Raw genomic sequence first — 15,868 nt, 5'->3', positions numbered from 1 at the left:
GCAGGAAACACGAAGGAAAAGGGAACTGGGGGCTTGTTGCTGAGAAGAGCAGATATTTTTAGCCAAGTATTTTACCTGGAACTTTAATTTAATTGAATAAAAGAGATCTCTGGAACCACAGTAATGCCAGGTCGCTGGCGCACACAGCCTAACATCCTCAACTTTCTGGGAAGTCAACTTAAACGACTTTTTAATTGGGAATTATGAAGCCAGGCACTCAAGCTCACCAGCAGAATAAACTTAATTTACTGGATCGTCTGCACAACAACAAGTAATTTAAAGGTCACAGACTGCATTTATGTCCTCCCAAAATCATTATAATTTGCATTTGTACCACTCATTACGCACAATGTCAGCTCTCATCAAATAACAACATAAAAACAGTCTGTCCTGTAAAAGCACAGGGCCAATTTGTGTCCATTCAGGCCCTGAGCTGGATCTACAGTGTTCTCCTTGTCGGTGCATTAAATAAGCAATCTACTGCAAAAACCTCATTAAGGGAATAGTTGCCCGGCAAATTATGTCATTACAGTAATGATAACCAGTCTAGCGTTCAGCAGATGAATAAGGGTGCACACAGGCTAAAACATCAGTCATTGTGTTGGGAGCCCTTCACACCTGACTGTCCGACACTACAGAGTTAATGCTTCAGAGATCATTATGCAGAAAGTACTTACTGACAGTTTTACCATAAAAACTCCCCCAAAAAACACAATTTAGCTTTGATTAATCACAGTCATCTTCACAATGGAACCACTAAAAAAAGAGAATAAAAGGGAACATTGGTAATGTTAAAAAAAGATGTGATGAAGTGACTGGCAGTTCTTATTGTGCCATCGTGCAATTAACTCCCCGGGAAAGCCTGCAGGCGATGCAAGGTCTAAAACTTAGATGACAGTTTATTTCAACACAATTAGAACAAGTCAAGCAATTAATCCCAACAATGCACAATTTATTATAAGGCTGTGGTTTCATTTAAAGTATTATATTAGATCAGATATACAACTGTAATCAAAGTTGGGCTAATCTTTTAACTGGAAGGTGGAGATTTGTCTGCAAAGTCTTAATTATGCAAAAAGAAATTAAGACATAAAGCTACTGTTTCATAATTGAGGATGTAGATGATGGCAGACTCTCTTTATTCTAACATGATGTATGTTTGAGAAGATAAAGAAAAAAAGGTTGATTTCAGAATATAAAACACCCGAGCAGCTTGTGGGTTTAAATATTATGTCAATTTTTTAAAGCAACACAGATAAAGGCACTCTAAAAAGATATAAATCAGAGACTTTATACATCTTTTTAATTAGCTTGCATGTTCTTATGATGCTGCTAATGAGTTTAAATTGAACTTAAATACTACTAGTGTTATAAGACTGCAAAAGAAAAAAATAATAGAATTGGAAGGTTGTAAATTATGCAGGAAATTTCAACTAAAGGAAAATGTTTTGGTGAGGACTATCAAATAACTAAATAATACTGGTGGATAAATGTGTTCAAATCACTGCTAAAAGCACAAAATACAAAAATGTACAAAATATTGACGGCAGAAAAAAATATTCAATGTCCCACTGGGGATTTTACCAAAAAGTATTTTATTATTTTCTACTGAATCAATTAAATATATATATTTCAACGTGAAATTATGCAACAGCAATAAAAGCCACACATTTGAAGGCTTTTTATACATCTTTGCTATATAAATGTGCTATAGTTGGAAGCAACTTTGTCATACCATATCTAAATAAATATGTTAATAGATTTAAAAGGAAAATTCACTTCTGTTTAGCCAGGTTTTCCTTGTATTGTGTTTATTGGTGGAATCATAGAATAATTTTACGTCCATCTCTGGAGGCTCATTGTGTGTTTTGTATCATGGACTCTGTTAAGGCTAATAACATTACCTAAAAGCCTTAATGCAGGAAAATCGCTAATGTTATAAAAGAAAAGACAACATTAGCTTCAGGTTCAAGGTCAAAGTGAACTGAAAAATGTTTTATCCTTATTGAATGTGAAAAGAAATGCTGCATCAGACATCGTCTCAGTACCGAAACATAGATACTTTCAATGTTCATAATTCTTTCTGTGCCATTTGCTGCTTGATGACTTAAATTGTGTTTGAAAAATTGTCAATTCTTTAGAGAGTTTTAAATGCCAAGAAACAAATGCCAGCCGCCATGTTTGCAACCTTTGGAAAAGTTACTGCATGTATAATAAGGACAACATTTTTATTTTTTTTAAGCTTATCCTTTGTCTTCAAAAAAGCGTACACTGAACTAAATGAATTTCACAACAGCCTACTAAAAAAGCAGAATTAAATCATGTAATCCAATAAAAGTTACAATAAATAAAGCTGGCTATCAACTGAAATAGAGTCTCTCTGGCTCTCTATGCTCCACTTCAGTTTTCCTTTTCTAAAAGTATGATTTTAATTCTTGTCAACTAACAGCCTTATTTCAATTCCAGGTGGATGCAATTAAGCTAAGTGGTAGAATACAAAGCGAGGCGCTCTCTGTGCTCTGACGGCTATGGTTCCAACCTTCGCTCTCATGGCCTACAGTGAAATTACCTCAGGAGATGCTGCCTCTGACTCAGGGTTGCTCACTTAAAAAAAAAAAAAAAACTTCAATACATGGACGTGGCAATGTCAAATTGAGGTGGTGATTGAATTTGAAGAGGCTGATAGAGAACATCATTCAGAGTTGAGTTAGGTCTGTAAATGTTTTCAGGACGTGGTAAAAAAAAAAAAAAGCACTAATCATTGATTGCTTTCATTTCCCTGATTCATTCGGCTCACAGTCTGACGACCTTGCTCTCCCTCACCTTCGTTCTTTTCATCAGTGCTGCTGACACAACGCAGCCTCTTGGGCTCAAGTGTTCCTTAAAAACAAACTCAACTCGAGTCAAGTGGACCACAAACCAAAAAATGTCTTTCTAGCCGTCCCCTCTAAGGCTTTAATCACTGAAATGCACCACATAGGGCCATAATGGGATTCACTGTGTGGGTTCGGCTGCTGCTCGGTGAATGACAATGCTTCTGCTGGTTTACGAGAAGGACTCTCGACAGTCAGGTAGCAGCTGAGCTGCAGCAATGAATACAGAGCAGGTTGCTGAGCGAGGCCGAGCTTTGATCTGCTGGACTGTAAAGTGGTGGAAGGTAATGATGTCAAACTGAGCAATGAGTTGCTGTACATTAACTTGAGCCAACCAGGCGACAAAACGGGATTTCTTCTGGTTGAGTCTAAGCTCGTTAGTAAAGACATTAAACTGAGACAAGGAATTTCCTTGGCCTCTTTCTTCTGGGTTTGGTTTTAGGGGATTCTGTCTTAGTTTTTTCTATCTTCAGAATTTTATAGATGTGAAAGAATTGTATGAATGCTGTTTTTTAAGAAATGGCAAAACTTAACCTTATTCATGTCCAATAAAGTACAATGCACCACTAAGTTTTAACAAACCTATAAGTTGTATTTTATGGAAACAATAACTTTAGGGCTACACCACAAACAAGAAAAGTTGTGTTTAGATCTTCTCCAGATCTTCATTTCCCACTGATATTAAACTTCTCCCAAATATCTGAGATAAACATCTGGAGCCTGAGACTAATAAACCCTATTTCAGCAAAAACACTCACCTATAAACTTACTACCTCATATTACCATGTCCTATTTTGATGTATTAAGTGGACAAAAAATATGAAAAGTTCTGAATAATACCATAGAATGAAATTTATAAATTATTTGATGCATTAAAATAGAAGAAAAATGGAAGAAGACATATTTGGCTTTACCGTAGGCAGAGTCAGCTGCTGATTCCTGGTTTCGTGTTGTGGCCAACACATCAGCTGTACAAAAGATAACACCAGTCAGATTCATGGTACTATAAAGGTCAAATCACATGTCGCTATTTAAACCCACTTTTATGTGTTTTAATCATTAAAAAATACAGAGGAAAACAATCATTTAAATGCTCTAAAAGCAGCACTTTGCAAATATCTTCACATTTTTCCACATATTGACAAGCTGCAAAACTGGAAAGTTTACCATTTTTAAATGATAGAAAAAATACTAATGACTATCTTTATTTATTTTGCAATTAAAAACAAAAAGTTTAACATGCAATAATATTTTTAGCAAAATAAATTCTGACTTTAGTAGAAATGAACAAATTGCTGTGTGGCCTCAGACCTCTGCCTTAATAAAACAAAGATGTGTTTTATTAGTTTCCAAACATTCCAAAAAACTAAACTTCTCAGGATATGAACGTAACTGTTACAAACCAATAGGATTTGCTTTGGAGCCTAAAAACGAACAATCTCAGCTATTAAACAGAACAGACAAAAGAAAAAGGGGCCCATAAGCACAGCTGGAGAAATAGCTGGAAAGCGTAGCGAGTAAGTGGGAGATGATGACCATTACACTTAGAGAAGTGCTGCATCCCAGTGGGTAAAGGGTAGGGCAGACAAAGACTGAAATGTGTTTATTTGGCTCCACTAATGGCTTAGAATTTTTCCAAAAAGTAAAAACTAAATAGTAAACCAGACAGTTCATTTTTTATGTGACCCAGGTTTTCCAATTAGGTCTCAAACTGGGATGAACTCCATGACTTGGATTGTAAAATCCATGGAAACAAACCCCAGGCTGTGTTTTAACAATCCATAACCTTTACACCTCTACACCTCATATTATAACTACAAAAATTGTTACTAAGGCTTTAAAAGAACAGATTTATCTTACTGTGACAGTTGTCGGGGTAAAACGAGTGGTCGCCCTCTATATCCTGTTCGAACCCGGCCCTGCAGAGAAAAAAAACAAACAAAAAAGAGCATTTATGACAAACTGAAAGAAAAGCTTCACGCACACATCAGACGTGGCTTTTCATTTTGTTAGTTACTGTCGGGTAAAGCTTATCAAGAAATCTATCAGCGACTTTGCATCTATAAAGACGAGATAAGATGTTTAATTAGCTTATCACCCATACTTCATGTCCAAGTTTTTATTTAGTTTGAAGGCCAAAGAATTCAGAGGTCGAAAGAGGTGAAGCAGCAAACTTCTTCACCTCCTCTTTGTCCTCCAATTAAAGTGAAAAAGGTGAAACTCATCCAGACAGGAGACAGGCTGTGACAAGAGGTGAGCATGAAAAACACTCGCGCTCACCGTCAGTGGCAGTAAAGTGAAGCGGCCTATATCTGAGTGCAGAGGCAGTAAATGAAGCCATTTACCCTCGTCTGAGTGTCTTTCTCTGGGTCTGAGTCCCTGTTGTTTACCGAGCCTGCCTTTCTCACCGCCAACACTTCCATCTGACCTTCAAATCAATTTTTAAAGGGACTACAAATCAGGATTTCACAGCCACGGAGCACAAAATTACTTCCATAAAGCAAAGGTGTTTAAGACTAGGAGCTTTGCTTTATTTTTAGTGTTTGTCCGCGTGAGAAATTAGAAGTCATTTAACTGTTAAAAACTAAAAGATAAAATAAAGCAAAATAAGGGCAGATAGAGGTGAAACCTTATTCTGCTTCATTTTCCTCCAGCACACAGTTGACATCCGACCAATGAAGTTGTATCGATTAGGCCGATGTGAAAGAACAATGGTTCCTGCTGTTGAAACGGCAACCATCCCTCATGTTTTGTCGCTGGCATTTTATTTTATCTCGATGTTTTACAAATAAAAATAAAAGCCTTGAGAAAGTTGAAATGGGATCATGACCATCTTACTGAATAGTTTCAGCCCACATCTAAAATAGTGTTTCATCAATAAGAAGAATTTAATGCCAAAAATAAAAGTTATTTTTTTTCATCGATTGTAGTTAACCCAGATTGTAGTTAACCCAGATTGTAGTTAACCCAGACTGTAATTAACCCAGATTGTATTTAACCCAGATTGTAGTTGACCCACATTTCTCTTATTTAACAGTATAATGATCTCCCCTCCAATTCTATAGTCATGTGAAAAACAGAGTACATGTTTTATAATATATCTGGACGTTTGGATGTTTTAGACTAATTTGAGCAAAATTGAGAAATTATAGACATCTACACAAATAAATTGCAGGTAAATCTGGTCTGGAGTAAGTTACCACACTACAACATTTATTCCAACTTAAATGAATAAGACTCAGATGAATTATATGAGGAGCACGTGATGAGAACAGTATTAGTTAGCATTTTGGAAGAGGTTTGCCTGTTTAAACCACATACATTTAATTAGTTGTGCTCCTGACTATGGAAGTGAGAATGAAGAAGACTGTTGAACTGAATGAGCTGTTTGAGGCCTTTAGAAAAACATTGTAGCAGCTTATGAGTGTGAAAAAGGTTAAAAAATGTCTAAGAACATTTTGATACCAGCCATTATACCGCATAGAAATTAGTCTATAAGTGGATGACATTCAAACAAGAAAATGCCCAAGTCTAGTTAGCCACCAAATTCACCTTGAGTGCAGACCGAAAGATGCTAAAGGAACTTCTCAAAAACCACTAAAATGTTCTGATGTAATGTACAGAAAGCTTTGGATACTGTTGATGAAAGAGACTTACTTTTGTTAAAGCTATGCGTAAACATAAATGTCCTCGCATGAGGACATTTAAACAAAAATGAGTAGTTTAAGCTGATTTCTTTTGTTTCTCCTCATCTCTTCCGAGGGACAAAACCACCAGTAGAGTTTGATGTTTTTGGAGATAATTTTCCATCGGTATAAAAGAAAGCAGTTGTTAAAAACTCTTGCTTTAATTTAATTAGCTGCAAGACTACTGCTGCAGAATGTTTTCAATCCCATGCTTTTAATTAACCCGCCTTTCTTCTCCTCCCTTGTTTTATAAAACTATCCCTCCTCTACATCAGTCTTCACTAATATCTCTGAGCCGTATTTAACTCCTCTTGCCTTGTTTTCATTTTACACCCCAGCAGATTTCCTGGTGTGATGCTGCAAGCGAAAGTCTGAGGCTCAGCAGACCGCACTGCCTGAACAAGGGTGAGCACAAATGCCCAACCGCTCACCAAATGTTGTGTTAAAGAGGACTCAGTGCATGGCTTGGAGATGTCATTCAGTTCGCTGCATGGACCAGCCAGAACGCGGTGCATGCAGAAGACAAGCATCAGGAGTCTGCCCCCCCACCAGAAACAAATTTACTTTAAAGCAAATGTGACACAATCTGCAAGATGTATTTTTTAATGGCTATCCATTTTGAGTTGGAGGAATTTAGTGTATTTCTTCACATATGGATCTGTCTGATTGGGATCTAAGCATTAATTCATAGGTGCTGTGTTTGAGAAGTAATACAAAGAGCAAGGTATTTCTTTATCTGGGATCATTTCAAGCCAAACGATGCACTTTGGGTTAAAATGTCATTCTGTAATGATGCAGCCTATCACATATTCCCTTCCCTGGCATTTCGATGCTTCTTGTGGCAGTCATGAACATCTGTCTATGTTACGTCAAGGTCTCTGGGCAACTCTGCACATTGAAAATATATGTAAATGGATGCAACAACACTTGCAGCAACGATACTATACCCTGGGCATACTGAGAGCGTGATTTCTTTCAGCATAGAATCAAGCTGAACTCGGCACAAAATGCACCTCTGTAAGATGCATGCATGCAAAAAAGTGAATAGAGCAGAGCAAAATGGCTGAGGGTCTTTCTGGAAATCTCTGGTGCTAATGAGTCATTTTATTTTACTGAAGAACATTTAAGTTGGATTTGGTTCCAAAGTTTTGACATGAGCTGAGGGTAAAATTAAATCTGATTAGAAACATCCTGGACATTGACTTTGGGCTTGTCCTGTCTCAGTTATCCATTCTATCATCTTATGGGTCAGATTCTTTGTCATGAAGCATTTTACTCAAAATCTGAAATGCACACACAGTCTACCCTTCAGAAAGGGGTTGCACACACTCCTCTGTGGAGAGACCTGCAGGACCCTTAGAGGCATTTGGCAGCCAAGCAAACCACAGAGTCATCCAGAAAGCGTGAAATTTTTACTAAGATACAGCATATTTACACTTCATTTATGCATTCATTAAATCACTTTGAATCTTAATTTATTAAATGTACATGCACCAGCAGTGAACTTTGAACTTTGTGCATTTGCATATGAAGGCTTCAGCATTTCTTAGTTGATTGACTGAACATCTCATTTGATCAGTCAGCATGTGAACCAGAAAACTTCTCCGCAGTAAAATGTGCTAAACAAACTTCAGAACGGAGACAAACATGATTTAAAGTTCATCTCAGGGTTTATTCCATACTCAGAAACTGTGGCAGTAAATAGAAATTAAATTTTCTTCAGTGTGACTGTCCTCCTTACATTTCCTTTTATTGTGTTCTTTAAGTTGTCCATGGATACTGTATTTACATGACTGTATAATAAACCTGCATTACACATTCACTAAGTAAATTATGTAACAGATGAGAAGTGGAACATTTAGAGGCTATTTAATGGAGTGTAAAAGCGTCATTTTAATTTCCTCCTCTCATGCACTCCACTTCATATCTCTGTACCTCATATTTGCTAACTCGTCCACCCCCTCAGCCACTCAATATTTATCTCCCCTCATTGCTCGTTTTCTCTCCTTCCTTCTCTTGCTGCTTTTCAGCTTGAGCTTCATTTCCACCAGCGTGGGCTGAGCTGTAAGTGAGGAGAAAACAAAAAAGGAGAGAACAGGAGGAGGTCGATGCAACGGTGAGCAGCTATATATCCCAACCGCTCTCAGGCACCTGAACGCCTCGCTCATCTAGCGGGGAGCTACTCGGAGGAGGGGATGAAAATAGACTCAGTTGGAAAAGACAGCCAAGTTATCAGACGCCGGCGTCGCTTACATTGTGATTTCGCGTCCCCGGTGTTGAGGCTCGGCAGTGGAGGCGTTAACGCATTTGAAAGACTGTGAAATGTAATTGCGATGTATGCGCGGCTGCGGGATTTACCGCTAAATGAACATTCACAGGTTGTGTGTACTTCAAAGAAGTAAAAGTTATTGAGACTTTGTTGAACAGCTTGAGGTTTACTGACAAACAACTTCATTTGACACAGAACAGCTCAAGTCTTTAATAAAGGTTTGAATCAAATGAATGGAGGGATATACTGTATTTCAGGTAGTCTGGTTGGGTACAAATAAAATATTACATTTTGCAAAACATGATTCAAATTGGAACGCCATTGTAACAGAATGTGGACCAACTTGATTTCTATGCACGTAAACATCTAATGCAAACATAGCTATAAAGGTTTATAAAATTGAACTCGCATTATATATTTTGAGACTAGACCAAACGTTAGTTTTAGATAAATAACTAATGCCCTTTCCATCAGAGTGAAAATACTGAAAGAGCTTTAAGACAGCTGTGAAGACATTGACTGGTCATGACTTAAGACAGGACATCACTTCAAAAATCTGAAGCAAAACACTAAAAGATAGAATATTAATAAGGAGGAAGCTCCTCAATATGAGAAGAAGTTATTAGACACACAGAGGTTTGGGCTGAGTGAAGGTGATGGAGAAATATTGTGAGTAACTCAGTCACTGCATGTGACTGAATAATGTTTTTCCCCTTTGGGTTCTGTTTCATACAATGCAAAATACTAGCTGTTCATGATGAACTTAGAAAAATGTAATTAATGTTGGAGTGACATTTTTTTAATGGCAGTTATAAAATGGTAGCATCATTTTATAACTTGAATTAGTTTTGAGAGATAATGTGAGCCTCTATTTAGTGTTGGTTGTACTTTTTTGGAAGTAGAAATATTGGTAACACTTTATTTGAAGCAGTGTGCATAAGACTGACATCACACTGTCAAACATGACATGATGCCCGTCATGAACATGAAAGAGTCTTTATGAATGTCTATGACTGTTGTCATGAAGTGTTATTTGGTAAATAACATTTCAAATGCAAAGTTGCTTTAAAAGTTGCATTAAATGTCAATTAAAAGTGCCAACTTTACCTTATTTGGTAAATAAAGACACTTTAATGCAACGTTGACTAATCTAGAGGCTGTATCTATTCTGTAATACGACTTTGAAATCATAAAACCAAAACATAATTGGCTCCAATTTTAACAAATGCTTGCTCTTCATGCTGGCTGGCAAAATGACTCTTTCCATTTCATCTCTCCTTCAATCTACCACCTCCCTTCTAAGACGGTTCAGTTTCTTTTTCAGGCTGATGTTATGCAAGACGTTACACTCTTCCTCTTCAGCGCTTTCTATTCTTACTTCATCATCCTTCCCTCCATGTCTTTCTTCTCCCTGGAGGAAATCTTTTACTCATCAGCAGAATTTTGCGAAGCTAAACTCACTTCGACTTACAGACAGTCAAGCCAAACTCTGAGCCGTAGCTCTGCCTGGGGATTCTGTTCTATATTTATCCTTCAATCAGCCTGAGCAACGTTTCTGTACTTGGTTTGATTTGATAAGACCTCAAGTCATCATTTCATAAGACCAAAAATGTATTGTGTGGTTTGACATTACTAAAAATCTCACAGAATGTTTACTTTAAAAAAAAGTCATATAATGGCTAAAATATGTCATGTTTTCATGCAAGCAAATGAAGGTTACTGACATTATATAATATTGGTGCTAAATTTTATTTTATTTTTTAAATCAAACTAAAAGAAGTATGAAAAAAAAAACACTTTATTGAAAGTACTTTACAGGTGTACCTGAGCAACTAGTAGCAGGTACAGTGTAAAGGATGTCAGAATGCATTTTATAATAACATTTTAAACTTTAGTTAAAGTCACATGACACCAGGGAATTTACACATCCTTTGAAGTAGAAGGACTTAGACAGTCTCACTTGCTCCATTAAACATTAGTTATGAGCATGATATTTTGTTTTGCTCGTCTTCCCTTTACCCAGATGGGGATGCTGGAGATGCAGGACAAGGACCTGCGCCTGGACTGGAGTCTTGGGAGTCTATCTCTGGAGTTGGAGAGCTTGATGTTAAGTGAGGCAGACCAAACGCAGGACGAGTGGGCTGTTGTGACTTATATTGCTGTGATGTGATGCTAATAGAGGATAATGACTGAACTTGGACAAACTTTCTTCCACTGCCTTGCAGAGTGTGGAAGACAAAAATGAAATCAGAACAGAGCCTGTAGGGCTCAACGTCTTCAGTTTGTCAGGAAGTTGTAACTCATTATTGGTTTATTGCAGGGAATAACAATCACCTTCAAATTATGTACAAATCTGAGAGTTTAGAAGCATGCATCAGGTGGTTTTAGTAAAACTGCAGTCACTCTCTCACCTGGGAACTCATTTTTGTTGCAGTTTGCTGTTGCTTTAGTCCTCCTCTTTCTGCTGTTCACTCTGTTTATATCAGTCTTATCAAATAAAGCTTTCATCTTATCTCAACATGCAGCTCAGTGATTAGTTGCATCCTTGTTCTGGTGTCACACCGATTCAGAGTTTACCATTTGTCATCTCAGAAAAAAGTTGTGATTGCATCTAGACCGTTTTTTTCTAAACCCAAATAGTAAACACTTCCACACAAATTATTGGTCAAATTAATTTGATGTCTAATTAAATAAAATGCACTTTTAGAAAATACATCTAACACACAAAATATATCTAACACATTTGGACTTAAAAAAAAATGTTCTCGCTGAAATAAGAGATTTCAGAAATCAAAGATTTGCTTCAGTATTCACACCTCTCTTCCACATGCAAACTGAAAAAAAATATTTTCAATGTTTCATAAAGTGAGATATTCATAAACTGCTTTTGTGGACCATTTGTGACTGATACAGCCATCCAACCATTACTTACTTAGCGTTTCGATGTTGTGGGGAGGTTTAAGTAAAGCTTCAGCATTGATTTCCTGCACATCTGATACTGTAGTATGCAGAATGTGATCTAAAGTTAAGCCTGGTGGCCACAGATTTATTGGACATGCAGAAAAGTCTGTGGCATTAGCATGTCAACTCAGAGAGGCCAGACAGACCATGAATATCTGCCACTGCTAAAATGTTTTCATAAATGCTCACGAAATGTTGCACAAATTAACTTTATACACCATGCAGATGCTTTGTCTACATTAATGAAGATTTAGTCACTGGGAAAGTTGAATGCTTGCATCATAAACTGTGTATTGACAATTGAGATTATGAGGTAATGATCTGGTATGTCATTACATAGCAATACACTGTCAATTTTACACCCTTGGCCCCAGTGCACACTGGTAGATAACGGGGTTCATCATAAACAATATTCTGATTCATAGAGATAACAGGGCTTCATCTTTTGCTGAATTTCTTCACAGCCATGTAAAATTCAATTTTAGGGTTACAGGAACATCCTGTGTTGTTGTGTTTGCTCGATGGGAACTTTCGATTGAATCTGACAAACCACAAGCAGCAGATTCAAAAATAATTGTTTAGTTAGTGAGAAAATACTGACTACGTCAGGCTTAAAAAACAATCAGGTGATTAGTTGCATCAGTGAATTTGCTTTGGTAAATTAAGGTGGTGACTTTTTTGGTCAAAGTGGCCGCTTTTCCTTTAAAGAAAATTAGAATCTGAATAGATTTGAAAACACTCAATGTGGTTTGCTTAATAAAACAGTGAGATGCCCAACTGATTGAAAACTAAGCCCTGATTTATAATTGCTGAGACAAAATCAAAAAGAAAAGCTCAGAATGAAAATAAAACAGCTCTCTTGAATTGCCTGTCTATATCTGTCTTGCTGTTATTTCTTCATCCCTCAAGTGTCTGACACAGATATTGCTCTTGTTTTGTAATTTTCCGTCTCGTATGTTTTGCCCCCTTTCTTCTTCCTTTCCGCATCTTGCATCACAGCCTCGCTTCCCCCTCAGTTTCCTTCCTCGCCTCTTTTTCATCTCAACCTGCTCATCCTGTCCATTTTAATCTTCCTGCAGCGTCTCCTCTCTGCTCCATCCACACTCCTGTCTGTATTAAAAACTATGAGCCGAGCGTCTTTTGTGCTGCCGCGGAACATATTGTTTCCTGTGTCTGTGGGCAAATGGACAATTCTCTGAAGTTAGCAGAAAACAGTGTTTTGACTTCATCTGGCATTCTTTTTCCACATGAATTGAAATGTCTCATTTCGATAGTAAATGAAGCAGACCAAAACAAAACTGCCTGCCAGCTTTTCCATCAGCGCTATCATTTTAGCAGAAAGGAATCTTCCTTCGGGTTTATCAAGCCCGAAGGAAAGGATTGATGAGGCTGTTAGAAACACTGTGGACATTATTCTCTCACAGCCTTTGTTTCTCAACTGTTTCACAAATATTTTTTGCATATTTTTACAACTTTAAAACAAATCCAACATTAATTACAACAGAAAATCCTCTATTTATTACAACAGAGGAAGAAGATCTGATTTAGCTTCCAATATTGTTGCCAGGCTACAAACAGCAAAACAAAACTCTGGGTGTTCAATATATGTTCCAAACAAGTTTGTTGTGAAATATTAGTCATTTATTTTCCATTTTCTTTAGCTTAAGATGATTCATCATATTTTTCTTAGTCTTAGAGATGAGAAATATGTGTAAAATATTTGCTTGCAAATATGACAATGGAACTGTTTCCATAAAGCTGCAAAGTACTTAAATAGTTCACCTTAGTGCAATTTTATTTCATGTTTCTACATGTTTGAATATTTACAACTAAAAGAAGCCAGACACATTGGAAAGGCACATAGAAGAGGAATGTTTCATTTTAAAATGTTAAGGTTTTGAATTCTGTCTTTCCTGCTAATTTATAGGTAATTTTATGTAGATGAATCGTTGCTTTGCATCAGAAACCACATCATTTATTCCATAACTGATTTTGTTGTGTATTTGGAATCAGAATCGAGTTTTTCTCCTCCTTTTTTTATCCCAAACACTTTCCGTGAAGCACTGATGTCACCAATAGTGGTTTCCCATATGACTAAGTCAGGCATGGTTTTGCTTTTTAACTCTAATTATAAATTGGACAAAGTACCAAGCACTCCACAATGCTAACTGTGTTAGCTTAACTGAGCCAAGTCATTACTGGTCACATGAACGTATCCTGCAGATTTGAACATGAGCTACAGCAATGCTCAGAGTTCTATTTTTTTTAACTCCAGTATCCATTTGGAATTGGAAATAATAAATTTATCATTTGTGTCCATCGAATGAATACTGTGAACATGACTAATAAATGTGCAAGCATGCACACCAACTACGAGTATAGATTTATGGATTGACCTTTATTTCTCTGCTGACCACAGATAAGCTCTGAAGCACCAAGTTGTTATAATAGCTCCCTAAAGACATGGAAACCTTTACGTAAAAGCCTGTCTCAAAACTCATTCCGTCATAATGACATGATCTTATTAGAAACGCCAATCATGTGTCATATTTTCAGCATTATCCTAAAGTTATCTAACAAACTCCTCAAATTCAAGGAGAGAAAAACACAGCATCTGCAACTGCAGTTCTCAAATCAAAAGCAAACATATTATCATTTAAAGTATGTTAGAATCATTATGCTAAAGAGGTTTTTGAAAACAGAAAAAAAATAAATAAATAAAAGAGCTTTTAATTAATCAAAACGAATTTTAACCAACTCAGTGACTTGTGCGGAAAGCTTACCTCTTCCTTTGAACAAGTGCCCATAAAAAGTCGATGAGTTAAAAGACAGGCGACTGCCCCCTCTCTCCTCGCATCGATCCATGTCAGGAGACGGATCAAAAATATGCAGGTAAACACAAAGAGCTGCCAGCAGAGGAGCCAGATCAATACTGGGATTATGTATGCCTGCTGGAATATTTGTGTTCGACATTGATAATGTTCAGTCTTGATAGAAATATTGGTGTGATCAGACTGGCTTGATGTATACACAAAAAAAAGCAGAAAATCTCAAGTCAAGTACTGCTGTAGATCTTATAGGGCACAAAGTGCCTCAGAGATGTTCAATGAAACTCAATTTCCATGCTTCGTTCCAGCGGACAGCTTTTCCCTTAAATTGCATGAAAATGTGACATAAATATTTAAGGCACGGTCGTTTCACTATGAGCGGCCTGAAATCCATCAACAGAAATTTCTAAAAGATGCTGCTGTTCTGTTTTGACATAATACAGTATAAAAAAAGAGAGAAAAAAAAGAATAAAAAAGTAAGGCGACTGTAATGTGGTTCTTCATACGAGGGGACAAGCTGACCCTGTCAAATTACACTGGGTCCCTGACAGCTTGGGTCTCAGAGAAGGGGGCTTCAGTAGCAAGTGTAAACACTGTCTAGATGAAGAGATGGTGAGAATATGTGCTAGGAATGAATCGAACAAAAAGAACATTTATAAGTCTTTAAATCTTTTAAATCGAGGGTTATGATAAAAAATGCAGTCTTCCCATGCTGATCTTGGGTTTATTTATGTATAATTTGAAGGACAGTAAACTGGCTGTCCCGTCACAAACCAGAGAAGTTCCAACTACAAAGCGTAGCATGAATCAGCGTTATAGTGATTCCAGTATTTTAACCTAAGAACTGTTCCTAACAAATATTTCAAACAATTTTCAAAAAGAACATTCCAAAATGATTGTTGCATCTTGTGAAGTCTACTTTGATATTGAGTAATCCACATTTTCCTCTTTAAAATTCAAAGGTTTTAAACGTGAACGCATTCATCAGTCCCTCATCAAACACATGCACTGACCGTTGCTTCAACTCAGCCATGCATGTTTGAGAAATCCTTGATTCTCCCTTGGCAGCCTTTTGGGGGTGCCTAAACGCTTGCCCCTCAAGACGAGCAACAACAGCCATTAGCCAGCACCTGGTAGAACTGTGTGTTGACTTTATCAAATTCACTACAAAACTCCTAAGAACGGTTGTAAACACCATCCATGGACGGCATAGAGAAGCACTGCTGTGATGACATGCTGAAGGGGGAGTCG

The 15,868-nt window shown here is 37.1% G+C and overlaps 1 protein-coding gene across 2 annotated transcripts in view; it reads right to left on the bottom strand.

Annotated features, from left to right (window-relative positions):
• LOC114156407 (semaphorin-6D-like) overlaps positions 1 to 15,868 on the bottom strand; it is a 163,529-nt gene that overhangs the window by 19,476 nt on the left and 128,185 nt on the right. For both annotated transcript variants that reach the window (XM_028036820.1, XM_028036821.1), the window contains exons 19-20: positions 4,734 to 4,792; positions 3,788 to 3,841 (exon numbers count right to left, since the gene is read on the bottom strand). In XM_028036820.1, the coding sequence (XP_027892621.1) occupies positions 3,788 to 3,841; positions 4,734 to 4,792 (113 nt within the window). The remainder of the gene's footprint in view (positions 1 to 3,787; positions 3,842 to 4,733; positions 4,793 to 15,868) is intronic.

The sequence above is a fragment of the Xiphophorus couchianus genome, chromosome 13, assembly GCF_001444195.1.
Source record: "Xiphophorus couchianus chromosome 13, X_couchianus-1.0, whole genome shotgun sequence".
NCBI classification, from domain to species: domain Eukaryota; kingdom Metazoa; phylum Chordata; class Actinopteri; order Cyprinodontiformes; family Poeciliidae; genus Xiphophorus; species Xiphophorus couchianus.
The sequence above is the reverse complement of the archived record's forward strand: the minus strand, read 5'-3'. Positions and strand labels throughout refer to the sequence as shown.